The sequence below is a fragment of the Dendrobates tinctorius genome, unplaced genomic scaffold (assembly GCF_039654945.1).
Source record: "Dendrobates tinctorius isolate UK_male_01 unplaced genomic scaffold, ASM3965494v1 ptg000075l, whole genome shotgun sequence".
Classification (NCBI taxonomy): Eukaryota; Metazoa; Chordata; class Amphibia; order Anura; family Dendrobatidae; genus Dendrobates; species Dendrobates tinctorius.
The window spans coordinates 44,985,314-45,005,964 of record NW_027361743.1 but is presented as its reverse complement, the minus strand read 5'-3'; the positions used below and the strand labels follow the sequence as shown (position 1 = coordinate 45,005,964).

General features: G+C 45.5%; 1 protein-coding gene across 2 annotated transcripts; it reads left to right on the top strand.

The window, feature by feature from the left end:
* Window positions 1–1,957: 1,957 nt before the first annotated feature.
* On the top strand, window positions 1,958–20,324 carry CCNA1 (cyclin A1). Of its 2 annotated transcripts, none has more exons than XM_073583235.1 (9): window positions 1,958–2,114; window positions 10,612–10,829; window positions 11,693–11,924; window positions 12,002–12,129; window positions 14,434–14,657; window positions 16,147–16,351; window positions 18,769–18,882; window positions 19,674–19,798; window positions 19,875–20,324. In XM_073583235.1, the coding sequence occupies exons 2-9, from the start codon at window positions 10,629–10,631 to the stop codon at window positions 19,921–19,923; spliced, it is 1,278 nt and encodes a 425-aa protein (XP_073439336.1). In that variant the 5' UTR covers window positions 1,958–2,114; window positions 10,612–10,628; the 3' UTR covers window positions 19,924–20,324. The 2 variants fall into 2 exon arrangements, with proteins under 2 accessions (XP_073439336.1, XP_073439337.1); XM_073583236.1 differs by lacking the exon at window positions 1,958–2,114 and adding an exon at window positions 6,138–6,261.
* Window positions 20,325–20,651: the final 327 nt, after the last annotated feature.

Sequence of the window (20,651 nt, the reverse complement as noted above, 5' to 3'; positions counted from 1 at the left end):
TGGTAGCGCTCACCTGGTCTTCTCCGAATAAGCCGTTTTCCAGATGTCCCAAACATCCCAGTCATTTTCTCTGACTTTACCCCAGTCCTCAGCAGTCCACTCCCTGTACCTCTTGCAGAATATTAGTCTGTCCATGATGTTTTTTCTGGAGAGGAGTGGCTTCTTTGCTGCCCTCCTTGAGACCAGGCCTTGCTCCAAGAGTCTCCGCCTCACAGTGCGTGCAGATGCACTCACACCTGCCTGCTGCCATTCCTGAGCAAGCTCTGCACTGCTGGTAGCCCGATCCCGCAGCTGAAACACTTTTAAGAGACGGTCCTGGCGCTTGCTGGTCTTTCTTGGGCGCCCTGGAGCCTTTTTGGCAACAAGGGAACCTCTCTCCTTGAAGTTCTTGATGATGCGATAGATTGTTGACTGAGGTGCAATCTTTATAGCTGCGATACTCTTCCCTGTTAGGCCATTTTTGTGCAGTGCAATGATGACTGCGCGTGTTTCTTTAGAGATAACCATGGTTAACAGAAGATAAACAATGATGCCAAGCACCAGCCTCCTTTTAAAGTGTCCAGTGGTGTCATTCTTACTTAATCATGACAGATTGATCTCCAGCCCTGTCCTCATCAACACCCACACCTGTGTTAATGGAGCAATCACTGAAACGATGTTAGCTGGTCCTTTTAAGGCAGGGCTGCAATGATGTTGAAATGTGTTTTGGGGGATAAAGTTCATTTTCTAGGCAAATATTGACTTTGCAAGTAATTGCTGTTAAGCTGATCACTTTTTATAACATTCTGGAGTATATGCAAATTGCCATTAGAAAAAATGAAGCAGTAGACTTTGTAAAAATTAATATTTGTGTCATTCTCTAAACTTTTGGCCATGACTGTATAATGTAGAGGCTGAGATTTGCCGCCGTCAAATCTTCAGCTAAATCAACACTTATCATTTGCAAATTTACAAAGGAATTTCTGAAAAATGTGCCACTCATGGGTTTTCCTTTTAGCCCCTGCCTTTTTGGTACTGTGCCTCCATCAGTGCTCCATGAGAGTGCAATAATATGTCGGAGACCTTATGTCCGTGCCCCGACATAGACACCGAAAGGCCACATCCGCCACATTTTCCAGCCCTGCTGGTAATTTGTGGTCTCCCCTTTTTCTGGGGGGCTCCTGGATGTGTCGGTAGGTGGCTATTCTACCCGTCAGCAGGTATATAGTATGACATCGCACACATGTCACAGAGTCAGAGTCACTGCTGATTTTTCGCCTTTCTTTATATTCTTTTTTTTCTGGCTTTTTATCTGCATAATTTACGTTTTGCGCTTTTTTTTCGGCTCTTAGCCCTTTTCTGCCTTGTTGGCCAATTCCAGGTGTTTTCACCTAATTCATCCTTTGTGACTTCCTGAAAAAAACACATTTCTTGGCTGACGCGTTCTCCATTTTGTATTCGTTTCCATTTTTTGCATAGTTGAAGACTAACATGCCACAGTCTAATGATAATACCTTGATTAAGGCTAAAATGGCGCAAAAGAGCCAAATAAAACATACTTTGAATTTGTGCAGCATTTATTTACCATTTAATTAATTTGTGGCAAAATCTGCTAAGGCAAAGCAAAAATAAATAACAAAAAAAGGCAAATGCTGGATGGTGTGAACGCGGGTCGCCTCTCATTTCACCACTTTATTGAGATGCCTTTCAGGGGCCTCGGAAAGCTGAATGACCACTGAGAGGAGCTGGAGCGAATGCCACCATGACACTGACAGCTCAGGGCTGAGCGATGACAGCGCTGTCACCGGTCACCATGGAGACGCTGCCTCCTGCTCGCTCTCGGCACGCCGCTCTAAAGTCTCTAGGACGACGGGACCACGTGACGCCTCTGAGGAGCTTCCTGATTGGTCAGCACTCGAAGAGCGGGCGGATTGAATGCACCGGTTTGTGTTTAGCGATGATCAGAGGCAGCGGGAGCTCCCCGGCCATGTACACTGCCAGCCTGCGCCCGACACGCGCGCCTCTTGCACGGCTGCATGCAATCAGCATTTCCCACCAACCTCTAATAAAAAGCGGGTGTGCGGGCTGGTGAGGCAGAGCGGGAGCGGAGGACGGAACAGGTGGGCGATCAGTGGGTAAGGATCGGCTGCAGCCTGTGGTGTGTGGCGGCTGTAGGAATGTGTGCTGTTACTGGACAGTCTACTAATTCAAGTTTGTGCTGGGGGTGCTGCCCCTCACCCAGCATGTTGGCACATCACTGCTGCCCCTTGGCATCATGGGCAAGAGCTGGGCTTTAACCCATTAATGTCTGGAGTTTTTTTGTTTTCATTTCTTGCTCCCATTCTTCCCAGAGCCTTAACTTTTTTTTTTTTTTTTTTTTGTCAACATGGCCATGTGAGAGTACTTTTTATTTTTTATTTTTTTTTTTTTGTTGGTTGAGTTGAACTTTTGGATGATATCATTGGTTTTAGCATGCTGTGTAACAGAGAACAATGCTCAGATTGCCTCTATGTAGCTGACCACAGGGTGGTGCTCATAGCAGACTGGCATCTACAACCATAGAGGTCTCAAGGAGACCTCTGGCTGTCATGCCACTGTACTGATGACCCCTGATCATGTGACAGGGGTCACCAGTGACTGTTTCTGGCCAGATGGCTGGGAAAGATTGTTTAATGCTGCTGTCAGTGTTTGACAGTGGTATTTAACTAGTTAATGGGTGCAGGTGGATCACTATTACACCTGTGCCTATTGTGGGCACATGTCAGCTGGTCAAAACAGGAGCCCTCATCAAAGCGGGGGTGCTGCCATTGGATGTACTGTTTGTCTGATGGCAGAAAGGGGTTAAGCCCATGACTAGCAAGCTGGTGCCGGTCTCTCCTCGTGCTGTGTATGGAGAAAAAGAAATATATAATGTAGAATGTTTGTCAACTTGACAAGGGTGAGCATTTATGGGGCACTGGGGGCCAACAAGCCTGTGTACAGCAGCTGGGCCCAGGGCTGTGGCAGATCACCAGGTTGGGGTCTCAATCCTCCTGACAAACCTATCCTATGCTAATCTGAGCTCCAGTATGGGTTGGATAGTGTTAATTGTCCTAGTCTTGTATCGCTTCTAACATGGCAGTATCACCAAAATACTGATGTGCTGCCCCTCCATGACTAAACTTGTTCCCATGCTGTGCTTGATGTGATGGTGGCCTCTGGCCGGTATTGCAGACTAACATCCAGGTGCTATTGGTGTCTGCTGGTCCTCCTGCCCTCTGCACTCACTATGACCCTGGATCTTGGGTGGGTGGGGGCTGTGCCCAGTGGGCTTTGAGTACCTCCTCTGGCATTTGTTCCATAGTTTTGCCACCACTGATCTATCAGCTTCTACCAGTGTGGGATTTTTCCCCCCTCATCCTAACTTGTAGAAACGTATATATCTAAATTTTTCCTTGCTTGGTGCCAGGATTGTGATTGTGTCCTGATTCTTTCTTGCCATGTAAAAGCCTCTAAGGCCACGTTCAGTCAGTATGTGGTCAGTTTTTCTTTTTTTTTTTTTTTTTTTTTTTTAACCTCAGTATTTGTAAGACAAAAATAGGAGTAGGTGATAAATCCAGAAGTGGTGCTGTCTTTCCACTGTACTTTTCCTCTGACTGTTCCACTCCTGGTTTTGGCTTATAAATACTGATGGTGTGACCGCAGCCTCTCACTGCATCTTGTGTAAACGTATACCTCATCCGTGGACAGGTAAATCCCTCTAGGGGTTGCTGAAATGTTGCTCTAGACCTGGTAACTGTGCCGCTCGGATGTCCACTCGCTGGCAGGTGCCACACACCATGGTGACAGTTGGCTCAGCGGGTTGAAGTCTTTGCTTATCCGCTGCCATTTCCGTTAATGGCTGGACACGTCTCCTCTGTGGAGCAATGTCTCACGTCCTGACCGTGGCTAAAAGTTACTGTAAGTCAATGGCTGTAATATGACAGCACATTAGTCTGAAGTGTGTATGGGGGGCTAATGATGGAAAAACCTTGTGCCGGCTGTCTATCCTAGCAGAACAATGGCTGACATAATCCATATGGTTTGGAGTGAATCCACGATGTAAATCTGTTTCCTAACGTCCTGTTCCACAGCCCCCCACACCCCAGGATTTCCTCAGTATTGTGTTGGGGGGGCATGAGGATGGTGTATGGTAAAAGCTGATTTAACTAATGCTACAGGCTTGTTATTGACAGTATGCTAACCGGTGGATTTTCCCTGCTAGAACCCACAGCAGCAACTCGTCATTTCTGAAGCTAAACTTGCAGTACATGCTATTAAACTGGCTTCTTGATATTTAAAGGGGGTATTCCTATCTCCAAGGTACTGTTCCAATTTATAGCAGGTATAATAATACTAACAAAACCTCCAATTAGAAACTTGGTGTAGTTCTTCTGACTAGCTATGTATCTCTCCTCATGTGCAGGCATTGCAGGGCCTTCAGTATCCATGGTTATGACAACTGGTGGTGTTGACTAGCTGCTAGTGGTTGCATCCATGGATACCTAATGCCTGAACAAGAGGAAAGAAACATGGATAATCAGAAGGACTGGACTAAATTTTAACTAAGTACCTGCTATTACACCTAATACATTGGGATAGGATATTTGAGATTGGAATACCCCCTTCACTACCAAGGGTGGTTTGCACGTTAACTACCGAGCCAATTTTTACAATTCTGACCACTGTCCCTTTATGAGGTCATAACTCTGGAACGCTTCAACGGATCTAGGCGATTCTGACATTGTTTTCTCGTGACATATTGTACTTCACTTTAGTGATAAAATTTCTTCGCTATAACTTGCGTTTATTTATGAAAAAAACGGAAATATGGCAAATTTAGAATATTTTGCGATTTTCAAAGTTTGAATTTTTATGACCTTAAACCAGAGAGTTACATGACAGAAAATAGTTAATAAATAACATTTCCCACATGTCTACTTTACATCAGCACAAATTTGGAAACAACATTTTTTTGGTTAGGAAGTTATAAGGGTTAAAAGTTGACCAGCGATTTCTCATTTTTACTACAAAACCATTTTTATTTTTTTTAGGGACCACCTCACATTTGAAGTCACTTTGAGGGGTCTATATGGCAGAAAATACCCAAAAGTGACACCATTCTAAAAACTGAACCCCTCAAGCTATTCAAAACTACATTCTAGAAGATTATTAACCATTCAAGTGCTTCACAGGAGCAGAAGCAACATGGAAGGAAAAAAATAACATTTAACTTTAGTCACAAAAATGATCTGTTAGCAACAATTTTTTAATTTTCCCAAGGGTAACAGGAGAAATTGGACCCCAAAAGTTGTTGTCCAATTTGTCCTGAGTACGCTGATACCCTATATGTGGGGGGGGACCACTGTTTGGGTGCACGGCAGGGCTCGGAAGAGAAGCAGCGCCGTTTGACTTTTTCAACCTAAAATTGGCTGGAATTGAGATCGGACGCCATGTTGCGTTTGACGAGCCCCCAATGTGCCCAAACAGTGGAAACCCCCCACAAGTGACCCCATTTTGGAAACTAGACCCCCTAAGGAACTTATCTAGATATGTGGTGAGAACTTTGAACCCCCCAAGTGTTTCACTAAAGTTTATACTGCCCAGGCGTGAAAATAAAAAATCCTATTTTGTGCCCACAAAAATGATCGTTTAGTCCCCAATTTTCAATTTTCCCAAGCGTAACAGGAGAAGTTGGACCCCAAAAGTTGTTGTCCAATTTGTCCTGAGTACGCTGGTACCCCATATGTGGGGAAAAAACTGTTTAGGCACACGGCAGGGTCGGAAGGGAGTGACGTTTTGAAATGCAGACTTAGATGGAATGGTCTGTGGGCGTCATTTTCCATTTGCAGAGCCCCTGATGTGCCTAAACAGTAAAAAAAAAAAAAAACCCACAAGTGACATTGATTTGGAAACTAGACCCCCAAGGAACTTATCTAGATGTGCCCCAACTAATCTAATGTTTCCGGTAACGAAATTTAGTAGTGCATTGAGGTGTGGTACAATTTGAAGCAATCCTTCATACATAGGCCAGGTTTTTCGGGGCAGGTGTCGCATTGATAAATGGTGTCCTTGCGTATTCTGTTTTTGTAACACACTCGGCACCTTTTTTGCGATTTACCTCTTTTTTCCAGTTTGCGGGACCTCCCCCGGGAAATGCTGACCTGGTACAATACGAGCACCTGCAGTTCCAGAAGTTCTGGGGCCTGCTCCTTCCAGAGTGCCAAACATCAGGGCCTTAACCACTACCTCCTGAAACTGAAGGTACGACTTATCGCTGGGGCATGCACATTGTGACAATAGGAATGCGTTGAGCATTGCCAATTGGACGATGTGCACGACCAGCTTTTTGTACCACGCCTTGGCCTTTCTCAAAGCATTGTACGGTTGGAGGTATTGATCGTAGCGATCAACGCCCCTCATGTTTTTATTGTACCCCAGCACACATTCAGGTTTGCTGACCTGTGCCGAGGTACCCCATACAGTGCTGAGGGCGCTGCCATCACCGTGTATGGTGGTCAAGAGAAAGACATCCCTCTTGTCCTTGTACTTGACCACCAGCAGGTGGTCGCTACATTGGGCCCTGCTCTCACCTTTTCGGAGCATCTGCCCAAGTAGCGTCTTCGGGAGGCCTCTCTGATTTTTGCGGACAGTACCGCAAGCTGCGGTACCTCATGCAAAGAGGGCTTTGTAGAGTGGGACACTGGTATAAAAGTTATCAGTGTAGAGGTGACAACTTTTATCCAGCAGTGGGTGCACCAAATCCCACACAATTTTCCCACTCACTCCCAGGTCAGGAGGACACTCAGGGGGTTCAATCCTGGTGTCCTTTCCTTCGTACACTCTAAACCTGTGGGTGTACCCTGAGGTACACTCACACAGCTTATAGAGTTTGATTCCGTACCTGGCCCTCTTACTGGGCAGGTATTGACGGAATCCGAGCCCTTAAAATGGACCAAGGACTCGTCCACGCAGATGTTCCTTTGGAGCACGTACACTTCAGCAAACTTTTTGTTGAAGTGTTCGATGACCGGCCGAACTTTGAACAGACGGTCAAAGTTGGGGTCATCTCGTGCGAGACACTGTGCATTATCGTTATAATGCAGAAACTTGAGGATGGCCTGAAAACGCGTCCGGGCCATGACCATTTGGAACACTGGAGTGTTGTATAAAATATCAACACTCCAATATTGCAAAATTTCAGGCTTCTTCAGGATACCCATGTGGAGGACCAGGCCCCAAAACTTCGTCATTTCAACTGCATCCACAGGAGACCAGTTAGTATAGGATGATAGCGGGTTTTGCTCCAAAAATTGCCGAGCGTACAAATTAGTTTGCGCCACCATGTGGTTAACAAAATCCTCAGAGAAAAAGACTTTGAAAAAGTCAATTTCTGTGAGGCCGGTGGTGTCAAACTTGATTCCTGATTCTGCCACAAAATCAGGAATCAGTGGCTCGTAACTTTCGGGGGGCGAGGTCCACACAGGGTCTGCTGAATCAGCTGCGGGCATGGTGGGCGCTGCCTCATCTTCTGTCCTGGAGCGTCTGCGTGGCGGTTCCGCAGGACCCGAGGAGGAAGATGAGGGGGAAGAAGAGGATGAAGAATCCGAAAAATAAAGAAAAGTCGGATCGTCATCCTCGCTATCAGTGTCGGAGGCAAGGTAAGAATATGCAGAATACAGCTGTAGTTTTCTTTCTTCTTCCTTTTTCTGCAGGGATTGTGATGCTACAAGCTGTGGCACTACAATACCCAGCACAGGAGCTCTTGCTGCATCCGACCTCTCTGCAGGAATCCTCAGCTAGAGTGAGGACCCCTGCAGACAGGTCAGACAGGTCAGAGGCAGGTCAGGGGGCAGGTCACAGAATATGCCTCCTCCATTGAATAGCGCTGTTGGGAGGAACGTGATGGGCGGGACATTTTTTTTTGTGTAAATATGGTGCTTGGTTGTACCTTATTTATAACTGTATGTGGTGGGGGGCTAGTGATTGGTGCACACTATCCTGTAAGAAAAAGCTAAAAGGAAATGTGGGGAAAAAAAGTCTAAAACAGCAGGACCTAGATATGGTAAGTGAACGGCGTCACTTACCAAAATTCAGTGGCTGCTGGATGTGTGCACAGGGGTGGCTCAAAGGGGGGGGGGGGGTGAAAGAAAAATGGAAAACAGCCGGCACGAACTTTTATAAGTGAATTGCGTCACTTATCAAAATTCAGCGGCTGCTAAATGTGCACACGGAAACGGCACAAAGGGGGGTAAAAAGAGGGGGCTGGGGGGATTGGGGTGGATGAATAGAGATCGGACAGGGATCAACAGTTAGGGTTGTAGTTAGGTGGCACAAAAGGGAGAAATTTAAAACGGCAGGCAGGTGGCGCAAAAGTGGGGTGGGGGGGGGGATTGGGGTGGATCAAGAGAGATTGGGCAGGGGTCAGTTAGGGTTGTTAGGTGGCACAAGGGGAGGAGAAAAAAAATGAAAAACGGGATGTGTGTGCGAAGGAAAAAAAGCGAGCACGAGTGTTGATCGGTGAACTGCGTCGCCGATCAACGCTCGGTGGCTGCGCACGGAGGTGGCGCAAAAGTGGGGTGGAGGGGGGTAAAAATAGGGGGATGGGGGATTGGGGTGGATGAAGAAAGATTGGGCAGGGGTCAGTTAGGGTTGTAGTTAGGTGGCACAATGGGGGGGGGGGGGGGGGAGAAAAAAATGAAAACGGGATGTGTGCGGAGTAAAAAAAAGCGAGCACAAGTGTTGATCGGTGAACTGCGTCACCGATTAACGCTTGGCGGCTGCACACGGAGGCGGCGCAAAAGGGGGGGGGGTGGAGGGGGTAAAAGGGGGGGGGGGGGGGGGGGGGGGGATGAAGATAGGTGGGGGGGTGAAGATAGATTGGGCAGGGGATCAGGGATCAATTAACACTTACAGCTGTAGTTTTCTTTCTTCTTCCTTCTTCTGCAGGGATTGTGATGCTACAAGCTGTGGCACCACAATACCCAGCACAGGAGCTCTTGCTGCGTCCGACCTCTCTGCAGGAATCCTCGGCTAGAGTGAGGACCCCTGCAGACAGGTCAGGGGGCAGGTCACAGAGCGGTCACATCGCTGCTGTGACCTGTCACTGGTGGGATCGAATGATTACATCGATCCCACCAATCCCTGATCTGCCTGGTGACCATGGTAACTGCCTAGGATCAGAGCTCGCAGCTCCGATTCCTAGGCAGGTCATGGCCAGGTCATCAGCAGGGCACAGAGCGGTCACATGGTGACCGTGGCTGGCGCGATCGCCGATCTAATCGATCGCGCCTGCTGGGCCTGTCCTAGGCTCTGGCCTAGGATCGGTGCTATTACAGCGCCGGTACCGGCAGGGCACAGCGGCGATATTGCGCCACTGTGCGCTGCGATTGGCGCGATCGATTAGATCGGCGATCGCGCCAATCTGGGGACTTTTCTCCGGTGCCTGGCGTTGCCAGGCACCAGTCCTAGGATTGAGTACATCGGTACTCGATCCTAGCCTAGATTCCTGTTTCAGCCAATCTGATTGGCTGAAACAAAGAGAATTGCTGTGATTGGTTGTTCTGAATTGAACAGCCAATCACAGCTCAGAGGGGCGGGCCAGGGCGGAGACTGCCCAGGATGCCGAGGCTATCTATCCTGAGGTAAGATGGCATCGGCATTTTAATGCGATCACCGCGACTTAAGTCGCGATGTCGCATTAAAGGGCATGACGTAATATTCCGTCCATGGTCACATGGACGGAATATTACGTCAATTGTAGGTAAGGGGTTAAGCTATGTGTACTCTGGCCTTGTGTCCACTTACTACACTGATGGGTGTAAAGCCCCCGTTACACATAGCGATATTGCTGAAATGTCACCGCTTCTGTGACGCAGCAGCAATATCACTGTCTGATACTTGCCTCTGACCGGCTCGCCCGCTGCTCATTGCTGGTCGCGCGAGAACGTCCTGGACCACTTCTCGTCGGGCGCTGACGAGCGACGTGTGGACGCGGGCGGGAGGACGTCAGAATCGCCGCGTCTGACAGGTAAGTAGCGACCCCTGCTATGTCGCTGGTGAGATCTGCCTGTGTGGCAGCTCACTAGTGACCACTTAGCAATGCACCAGCAATCCATATAGTTGTCGGGTTCACTGGTGTAACGGTACCCTAACACCATCTAGTGATATTGTCAAAAAAACTAATGCCCCTTTGTATAGGGTCTAAATGGCTAAACTGGCACTTCAGGGGTGATGCGCCTCCTTTTAAAGGCTGTTAACCACCTTTAGTGGAGGAAAATACTCTTGTCAAGAACATGCCAACTCCTTCCAGATGTTGTCCTTGGTGGGATTTGACCCCAGAGCTACAACACTACAGTGCTAACCACTGAGCCACCATGTAGTGTTATAATTAAACCTGATTCTAACTGCTTGGTTTTAAAGTTGCCTAACTCTAAAGGCCATGTACACATTTGCTTCCTAGATTCAGAGTAGCAATTAAACCATGTAAACATGACTGCAAATTTTTTTTTTAAGTATATTCTTTGCCTATATTCTCACATTGTGGAGGTATTGGACAATGGCTGGTGTTCATCTATAACGTAATCCTCTGATTTTATTTTTTTTTTCCCCTAGTTGAAGTCTGACTGGAAATGCATCGCAATAGTTCATCCAACATCCACTTTGTTGGAAATGCCAATATGGGAGGACTTGATGGCTACAACAAAAACCTTTCTTTAACAAAAGTGGAGGCACTTGCTCAGTCAAACCTACTCCTGCCCCCACTGCAGATGCAGAGGACAGTGCTGGGTGTCATCAGTGAAAATGATCAGCTCCAGAGATCGCTGAGCCTGGTAAGTCGTCTGCATAGTCACAGGGGTCATCATGTCAGTGTACTTGGGGCAACTCTGGCAAATTTGACTTAAAATGTGTGTATCTGGACTTCCAATTGGCATGAGAATCTGAATATTCGGTGTTCTGGCCTACAAAAACTGATGGCAGCAAGACATGGGGATAAAGACATGTTCTTGGCAGGAATCTAAACCCATGCTGCCTCCAACAGTTCTCCTGCAGGATCACCAGTGGCTGTCATGGCCACCAGGTTCCTATCCACAGGCTACAGGATCAGGATGCTGGTGGACGTGATGGCCTCAGTGATCTTGGAGACCAATGAAACGTATCTGGTACAGCTTCTCAGTCAGTATCTTATCTCCAGAACTTGGTAGATGGGCTGGAGAAAAATGGCACACTAGGGTCTCATCCAATAAACATTTAGAATGGCAGATTATGATAACCTGACCCATGGAATTGTGAGTTTTCAAATGTTCAGCTGCTGCAGATCCACATGTCATCACACCAATTGCAATAGAAACCAGGAAGCATTTATGTACTTGTTCATGCTGCTGATTTTTGAAGACTCCATTTTCTGGAAGTTAGACATATGGTTTTAGTCAATGCACTTTGAAGTATCATGCACTTCTTCATTCCAAACCGTACAGCTATTGGAACTGCTGTATAAATGAGTGAAGAACTGCACATGTTCACATATAGGCACCTGGTCCTAGTATTGATGAATGGAAGGGGCTTCTATGTATAATGAACCCTACATAAATGCTTATGAGAAGTGAGAACACTGAATCTTATAGTTGTGGTCCTGATGCCTTATGACGAACCTTAATTTCACACTACCCTCTTTACTTTCACGATTCTCTCGTAGGGCACTGCATCAGCAAAACCTGCATCTGGCACTGAGAATGTGTTTCCTCTTGGCAAAGTGTTCACTGGAAATGAATCTGCGTTGGTCCCCAAGCCATGCTTTACCATCTATGTGGATGAACCAGAAGGTAAACCAAGGAACGGATCATCTCAAGTAGGACGTCGAAGTGTGGAACAATCGGAGGCCAATATGACCAAGCAGAAGTTCCAATTCGTACTGGATGTCAGTGCAGGTTTGTAGCTTCTTCAGGGCCCACGTTTGTCTGTGGTCCACACAAGATCTAACTTTTTTTGTGTTGTACAAATGCAGCATCCCCAATGATGATGGACACAACACTACAATATCTACCTGAAGAAGAAGCTTCTGAAACTGATCCAGATGTTTCAGCAGTGGCAGAATACATAGATGAGATTCATCACTATCTGCGTGAAGCTGAAGTGAGTAATATTCCTCTAGACTGGGAAGGCATTTAACACAGCCATTCATTTAACGTAGGAAATCGGTCACCATATAATGACTGATCAAACCAAGCCTAGGCACTCCCTGCACCAAACAAATTGGTCAGTCTAGTTGTACGCCTACCAGCTCCGGCTTTAGCCACTTTGTGCTGACACTCCCTTTATTTCTGACCTCTTCCACCTAACTTGGTGCAGTGTCAAACTTTTTTTTTACTTTTCACCTATTGGGTTACTTTATTTTAAAGATCTCTTGAGATATTTGGCATTGATCACTATTGATAGTTATTGGGTAAGTCTGCACAAAATTCAATGCCCACAACCCAAAGAAAATCACATGATGCAGCTTTCAAATAAGCACTGCAGGTTATGCTGCGTAAGGACGGCACATTGGGTATGAGACGTCTATAAATCCCATTCACTTTGCTGGAACTACAAGATGCTGTCTTTGTGCAGCATCAAACTTGTCATTGGAACTTAACCTGGGAAGTCTTGGTTATTGAATGTCCCTCCACCCTGGGTCTGAAGTGAATATGCTCTTCTCATGTAGCTGCCCTCCATGTCTTCCTGCAGATCAGCAGGCTGTGCTTCCTACATGGCAAGTCTAAACTGCACTTCTATCAAAGACTTGGTGCTGTGCTCCTATGCCACAGTGGTGACCTCTTAGGAGTTTGAGGACCAACACCAATGTGAGTAGAGGAGGAAAATAAAGCACCAGGCAGTAACTACAAGAGAAATGAAGTGTCACTAAAAGGGAACCTGTCACCTGCAAAATAACAGTACAGTCTGCCAGCAGAAAGTTAGAGCAGGAGTCAATGATGGTATCTCAAAGTTATAGTTTTGAGTTGTTTAACCCAGCGGGCAGTCCCCTTTAGTGATAACGCTGCATACTTAAAGGGATTGTCCACTACTAGGACACCACACTTGACCCAATAAAACTAAGCCTATATTCAGCACAGGGGGGAGGTGTCATCACTTGTGGTCCTAGGGCTCATGTGGTTGTATGACACGTGGTGTGCAGTGCTCAACCAGCTCTGGCATCACTGTCTCCACTCTTAGAATTAAGATTAAGTCTGGGATCAGCTGCAGCCCAGGCTCCTTCTGTGTTCAACTTGTGCAAAAGCAGGGACTGTGATGGCAGCGCTGATTGGGTCACAACCATGCAGGAGCCCCAGGACTGCAAGTGCCAACACTGTAGGAACTATATCAGAGCCAAATGTGTCATGAGATGGGGTTGCCCTATTAGAAGACATACTTCAAAGATGGCCTGAAGTCATTGACGGGACCATCCACTTGTCCAAAACTCCATAAAGCAGGTGTGTAAATGATTTAACCAGATTATCCTGAGTCTCTTCTCCCTAGTCTCGATCAATCTGCACTGCTGATTAACCTGTAGTGACAACTTCTGATGCCCAGAGTGGAGGGACATCTTAATATGTCAACCTGTTATAAAGTGTTTAAACTCTGTCCCTGATCTATAGTTCTGGTAAAGATCAGGCTTGGGTCAGTGTTGCGTATACATGAGTGGGATGTGTAGATTTTTCTGGAGAAAAAAATCACTTATGTTGTCACATGTCCATGTTTGTCAAGCCATATCTGTACACTCATCTGGTCACTATCCCAAAGTACCAAGTCTTCAGGTCTGAAAAATATGTACAGTACATATCTCTGAAATGCTAGCTGAGAAACTTTGCAACTTGCAGATATGCCCATCTGAAAGATCCTATCCCAATATGTAGGTATGGTTATTCTAATTTGCTGGCACTGCAGTAGCTTGGGAACAATGGTTATGACCAGCTATCATTGAGCAGTCAACCATGAATACCTAAGCTGCTTGGCTAGGTCTTGGAGATGGGAATACCCCTTAAGTCTCTGGATTATAGATTTCCAAAACTTATAACTTATCAAGGCAGTTGCAATTTTGAAAATTCCCCCCCCCCCCCCCCCCCCCAAGGCTACAAGTTCCTTGACAAGTTTACACTAGAGGGAATTGCTTCTGTTAATGTCCAGGGAGCCTTAAACCCAACACTGTAAAGGTTGCATTTACAAATGCTGTACCCATGACTATGGCACTGAGGCTTCTAAAACATTTAAACAGGTCCTTTTATAAAACAAGATTCTAAGTACAATTCTACTGTAGTCTGCACAGAAGCCATTGATGTCCTCATCACAGGCTAATCTGGCCCAGAAATGGCCAGCTCAGCTGTGCTAATGACATTTCATTCAATTGGTAAATGTACTTGTTAAACTGAAATATTGACAGCTCAACTTCTAACCTCTTACTAGGTTAAACATAGACCAAAGCCTTTCTACATGAGGAAGCAGCCTGACATCACTTCAGCCATGAGGACCGTATTGGTGGACTGGCTCGCTGAAGTCCGAGAAGAGTACAAACTCCGTAGTGAAACCCTGTTTCTTGCAATCAACTACCTGGACAGGTTTCTGTCTTGTATGTCTGTATTGAGGGGAAAGCTGCAGCTTGTTGGAACGGCCGCCATGCTCCTGGCCTCGTAAGTCTCCCTAGCCCCCCACCATCCAACTGAACCCAATAGTTAGACCAGCTGTTACCCATCTCTACCTGTAGTGGCAGATCTGTTGTGGGAAGCCAAGGAGAATCTAGTGAGCATTGTACACTGGGAGGGGTCATGTCCCAAATAGTGCTTTAATTACTTGTGGGAGGGTGGTCTTCCAGAGGCCCCCTGCTTCTATAGAAATACACTGGCACCCAACTATCAAGGTGCCTCACAGGGGCATGCCAGTCTAGTGGCTAAAATGGCAGTCGGAGCCAACTCTGATCAATGTTGGTCATAACACAGCTGACACCTGTCCTGTGTGGTGGACTTGGATCCGTTTAGTGTCATTAACTCCCTTGTATTACATTTTAAAAATACAGTGCAAGTCATAAGCACTGATTTTTCTCAAGCCTTGCAAGTTCAGGTGGGACTGTCCCTCTCAATAACTCATGATGGATGCTAGCTGTGTATCGTGCTGCAGTTTTGTGTTCCTATTTTGGCACAGCTGATGCTGCTTTGCTTATCTGTTTTTTTTTTTTTTTTTTTTTTTTTTTTTTCTCTGCTCTCCCTGAGACTGTACAAGTGTTCTCCCCTTACTGTTGCCATCCAAGGCCAGTTTAACATATCACTGGTCTGTACACTCAATGTGAAACTGCCTGTAAATGGGATGGAGCAAAAAATGCCAACAGGGGCTACATCTGATCTGTCTTGCAAAAGCACTGGGGTATGAAGAAGTGATCGAGTATACTCATTCCTTGAGATTTCCCAAGCATGCTCAGGTGATCTCTTGTATATGGATGTGCTCAGACTTAGTTTGTTGCTGTAGGACTTGCAGCTGCTAGACAGCCTGAACACATGCAGGGATTGCCTGTTAGGAAATGCCCACATGTATTCAGGCTGTCTAGCAGCCACAATTCAAGTCCTCTTTCATTCTGAAGAGGCAATTTGCATATTAAATTTCCCAGAGGAGCATTGCATGGCAAATAAGCCTCCTTACCTTGAGCCAGAGCTGGTATGTCACTCTCCACAAGGAGAAACCTTAGACCTCAGTCCAGCGCCTCTCACCTAGCCAACAAGTTTTCATACTTTGCACTGACAAGGGCCAATAGCCCAAAACACTGTCTGCAAATTGAGATTCTGATTTGGTTTTTATCCTAAGTCATACTACAAGACTCGTTAAAGGGTTGATTGTGACTTGTAGGATCGCTACTACCAACAGGTGGCGCTATAGAGTTCAAGTCCTTTCTCTCTGAAAAGGCAATTTGCACATAGCGGCCACAAATCATCCAGCTACAGCAACAAACTAAATCTCTGAGCACATCCAAATACTCAGATCACCCGAGCATGCTGTGGAAGTCTCAAGTAATGAGTATACTCACTCATCACTAATAAAGAACTTGCTGGAAAAATGTATTGGCGCTAGAAAGCTGCTTGATTCTATGCTCTACCTATACTTGTCTCAAATAACAGCAAGCTTTCATTCTAGCAAATATGAGGAGATCTACCCTCCCGATGTGGATGAGTTTGTGTACATAACTGATGACACCTACACGAAGAAGCAGCTTCTGCGCATGGAGCACCTGCTGCTGAAAGTATTGACCTTTGATCTGACGGTGCCAACAATCAATCAGTTCCTCCTGCAGTATACTCACAAGCAAAGTGTCAGCACAAAGACTGAGCACCTAGCAATGGTAATGTCTGGAGCTTGCACTTCATTCCTAATACTTGGTTATTCATACACCGCTTGTAGCCACAACACTTGTTTGACTCAAATCCTTGGAATAAGTCACAACTTAAACTACTGCACATGAAAATGTCTCTTCCTAAAAAGGAGGGAAAGGACCCTCTAGATCATGGATCTTACCAGCCCATATCATTAGTAAATGTGGATTATATGATTTTTACAAAAATCTTGGCCAAAAGGTTGAACTCGGTCATATTAGATCTCATACACTCTGACCAAACTGATTTTATGCCTGGTAAGAATATATTCATCAATAGTAGACGAGTCCAGTCAGTGGTCCAATATAGCTCTCTGGTGCTGGACAATGAATGGGCATTGCATCGCTTGATGCGGCCAAGGCCTTTGTCTCTCTTGAATGGCCTTTTCTCCATGCATGTTTGCAGAGGTATGGATTCGGTGATAAATTCCAAAAATGGGTCAGTTTATACATGAAACCTAAGGCCCGGGTCATCGTAAATAATTCCATATCTGAGCCATTTTCATTACATGGAACTCGTCAGGGGTATTGCCTTTCCCTGGCTCCAATGCCACGACTTGAGACTCTTACTACCCATTGTAACCAGTTTTAAATATCTGGGTGGCCACACTTCTCAAGGCAGTAAATTTGATCTGCAACTTGACATACATCCACTGCTGGAGATGGTCAAAGCCAAATATGCAATCTGGGGTAAACTTCCACTGTCTGTAGCCAGATGTATTTAATTAAAATGATATTACTCCCAAGCTTAGCTACTTTCTCCAACAGTGCTGTAGTGGTGCCCAGATCCTTTTTTTGCTAATCTGAATTCCCAGATCACATCTTCTATGGGGGGGGGGGGGGGGACCAGGCCCAAACTTGAACTATCCACTCTGCAGAGACCCAAGAAGGGGGGGGGACCAGGCCCAAACTTGAACTATCCACTCTGCAGAGACCCAAGAAGGGAGGGGGGGGCAGCATTGCCCAATTTCTTTCTGTATTATCTGGCTGGGCAGGCCAAAGCCATAAGTACATGGATGCCTGGTGGTTGCCTCCCTCATTCTGAAGATCTACTTCATGCCACACATTAGTTGCCCACTGGGTTTTTTGGAAATGAGGAAAACGTCTCGCGGCTGTTACCCCTGCTTTGTCTGGCACAATCAGTATGGAAATAGATTAAAAGGGTGGTTGGATTTGAGGATATTGTAGCTGAAATGCCCCTATGGAATAATTGCTTCCAGCATTACTTGAACATCCATCCGCCGAGTTTTGGGCTCGGTATAGTGTCTCTACAATAGGTGACCTATATGACCATGGAACTTTTGTCTTTTGAACAATTACAAGTTAACAGCAATGTCCCAATTCTTTCGTTATTTACAACTAAAGTCAGCTTTTCAATCGCACATGAGATGTATAGATGATGCTATTTCATCTCTACCCTTGATGGGATCCTTAAATCACAAGGGGGGGGCCCCCCCCCCCCAAGGTCTCATCTCCTCCATATATATGCTGTCAATGGGAACAGAATCTACCATAGACTCCATTAAATGGGAAAGGCTCACTCCAGATACAAGGGGAGAGGAGTGGGAAGAAACCCTGGAGTCATCAATCTGGGTATCTCCCATCTGTTAATAACAGGATGATAAAATTATATATCAATCATATTTGACTCCAACTCAACTCTTTAAGATGGGCCAATACAAGTCATCGGAATGTTTGATATGTCATTCAATAGATGCAGACTCTATTCATATGATCTGGTGCTGTCCTATCGTTGCACAATAATGGAGGGAGGTGACATTACTATTGACATCTCTGGTACAAATTCCTGTTCCCCTTGAGCCACTGGTCTGCCTATTTGGAGTATGGGATGAGGAGACATGGGGTCAATGTCAGGATTTTCCTACAGGAGACACTGTTTATGGCATTGTGGTGGAAAGTTCATCTCCCTCTCAGGTCCTGGATTAACTTGGTGAATTCGATTATCCCATATGAACGCACGTTATATCAAAACAGAGGGTGCCCAGGTAAATTCAAAAAGATTTGGGAGAGGTGGAATTCCCCTCGCCTCACGTTGTAGAGTGGAGAGGTCACATAATAAACAGCTCATTATGTGGAAGTAGGCTGCAGTATAGGTTTTTTTTTTTTTTTTTTTTTTTTTTTTTTTTTTTCTTGTAGATGTAGGTACGGTTTAGAAGTTGGGTAGATCTCATCACTGGAATAATAACACAATACCATTGTGATTTAATTGGCATATGTTTTGCTCTTTTGTATACAACTGGTATGCACATTTTGCTTTACATTTCAATGTTGTATGAAGCATGTGTATTATACTGGTATATAATGTTAAGCATGTGTATTGTACATCTGTTTATGGTTTAATAAAAGAATTTAAAAATCTCTTCCAGTACATGTCAGAGCTCACACTTCTCCAGGACGAGCCTTTCTTGAAGTATCTTCCATCAGTAACTGCAGCCGCTGCTTATGCTCTCGCCAACTATACAATAAACCAACTTTTTTGGGTGAGTATGGACGCTGCTACATTTAAAGGTTTTCAAATGGAAGCTTTGTTCTTGTTCCACCTGATGGAGTCAAGCTGTAGTAATCCAGCTAAATGGAGTCTGTTCAGCAAAGGAGCTCCATGGGCCACACTGACTGACTTGTCAACCATTGCTTAACCCCTTAACCACAATGCAGCTTACTGATGCATGGACACTAACCTCTTCCTGACGTTCTGAATAGAAATACACTGCATGAGTCAGTGATGGCTGGTTTCCAAGGGAGAGCCGCACTTGGGGTATGTGCACATGCTGTGGATTTGGCCGCATGGAATTTGTAAAATCCACAGGTCAAAAGACCTGCGGATTAGCCTGTGGTTTTTCATCTCCACAATGGAGATGGCAAACCGCAGCAGAATCGACATGTCAATTCTTTCTGTGGCTTAGAAACCGTGTGGGGAAAAATCCACACCATCTGCACTGCAGTTTTTAATATCCATAGGATATTATGGTACTGTACACCGCAGCGGCCAAATCTGCAGCAGAATCTGCTGTGTGCACACCCTTTAAAGTTTAAGAAACTTGCAAGTGCTGCTCTTGGGTCTGCTGGATCCTACCAGTTTCAGTCCTACCTCTGCTTGTGACCGTACTACAAGCCTGCGCTGGGATGGAGGCACTTAAAGACTTCATGAGACCACCCCTTAGTCTAATAAAACTTCCATGTTACAATGGAAATCAGTCTTGGTGATAGGTACTCTGATTATCAGCAATCTAGCCAAGTTGTGTCAATGTTGCCTCACCTGATCTCTCAACAGCCTGACACTCTTCAAGCCTTTACTGGCTATAGCCTGAGTGACTTGGCACCTTGTCTCATTGACCTGCACAGAACCTGCCTCTATGCACCCAATCAAGCCATCAGGGAGAAATATAAGACTCCAAAGTAAGTGCATGACTATATAAAAACATTGTCCTCTTGATGGTGGGAAGTCAATCTAATCTTGCCTCTTATCTTGCAGGTACATGCAGGTTTCCCTTATAACCCTCCCTGAATCTATTCCCCTTTGACAGAACTGGAAATGACTTGTGTAGCACTTACCTTCAGATCAACCATGTTGGTCTGGTTTTTAGATGGACACTGCTGGGCAAGTGTCTGAATTTTTATTAACTTTTATTATAGTGACAACTTTTGATAGCATGACATCTTTACACTAAAACCATTGTAGAACTTTTGCCTGAGCAGTCCTGCAAACCTGACTAAACTTGACTAGGGCAAGCTGCAATAGATTTTAGTAAACTGCTCTGGCCAAACATATCCATTGTGACCGTAAAGCCGGGTTATGTTGGCTTTTATCTTTCCTACAACCGCCAACATGGCATGAAGGCATTAGAACCTTGTACCTGGCAATTGCCAATAGAATCTGCTTTAATTGTCCTTGCAAGTGTTTTTAATAAACTTTTCTCACTTATGCAAATGTCTTGTGTGTTCACTGAGGTTATCACTACAGTGTGAGTCATATGGGTACTATAACATGCCACAGGCATCACAGGGTCACCTTGACTGTTATGCCAATGAGACTTTGCACTTCCTAGTAATGATGTCTTGACATAAAAGCTTTCATAGAAGTAGAAAATCTGGAGCACAAATGGGGTCTTATCTGGTTAAAAACATGGGATGCTTGCCTTGTGGTGTTGCAACTAGACAACATGTGAAAAGCATGGATCAGCTGCTGCAGGACACAGGTCCAGAAACCAAGGCTAATGGTTGACACCGGGTGTGTCCAAATCTGTGCTGC

Excerpts from the sequence above, each read along its gene's own strand:
- CCNA1 (XM_073583235.1), top strand. The coding sequence starts at position 10,629 with ATGCATCGCAATAGTTCATCCAACATCCACTTTGTTGGAAATGCCAAT. Across the intron at positions 11,925-12,001 it reads CGTACTGGATGTCAGTGCAG|CATCCCCAATGATGATGGAC; the intron begins GTTTGTAGCTTC and ends GTACAAATGCAG. Across the intron at positions 19,799-19,874 it reads GAGAAATATAAGACTCCAAA|GTACATGCAGGTTTCCCTTA; the intron begins GTAAGTGCATGA and ends CTTATCTTGCAG.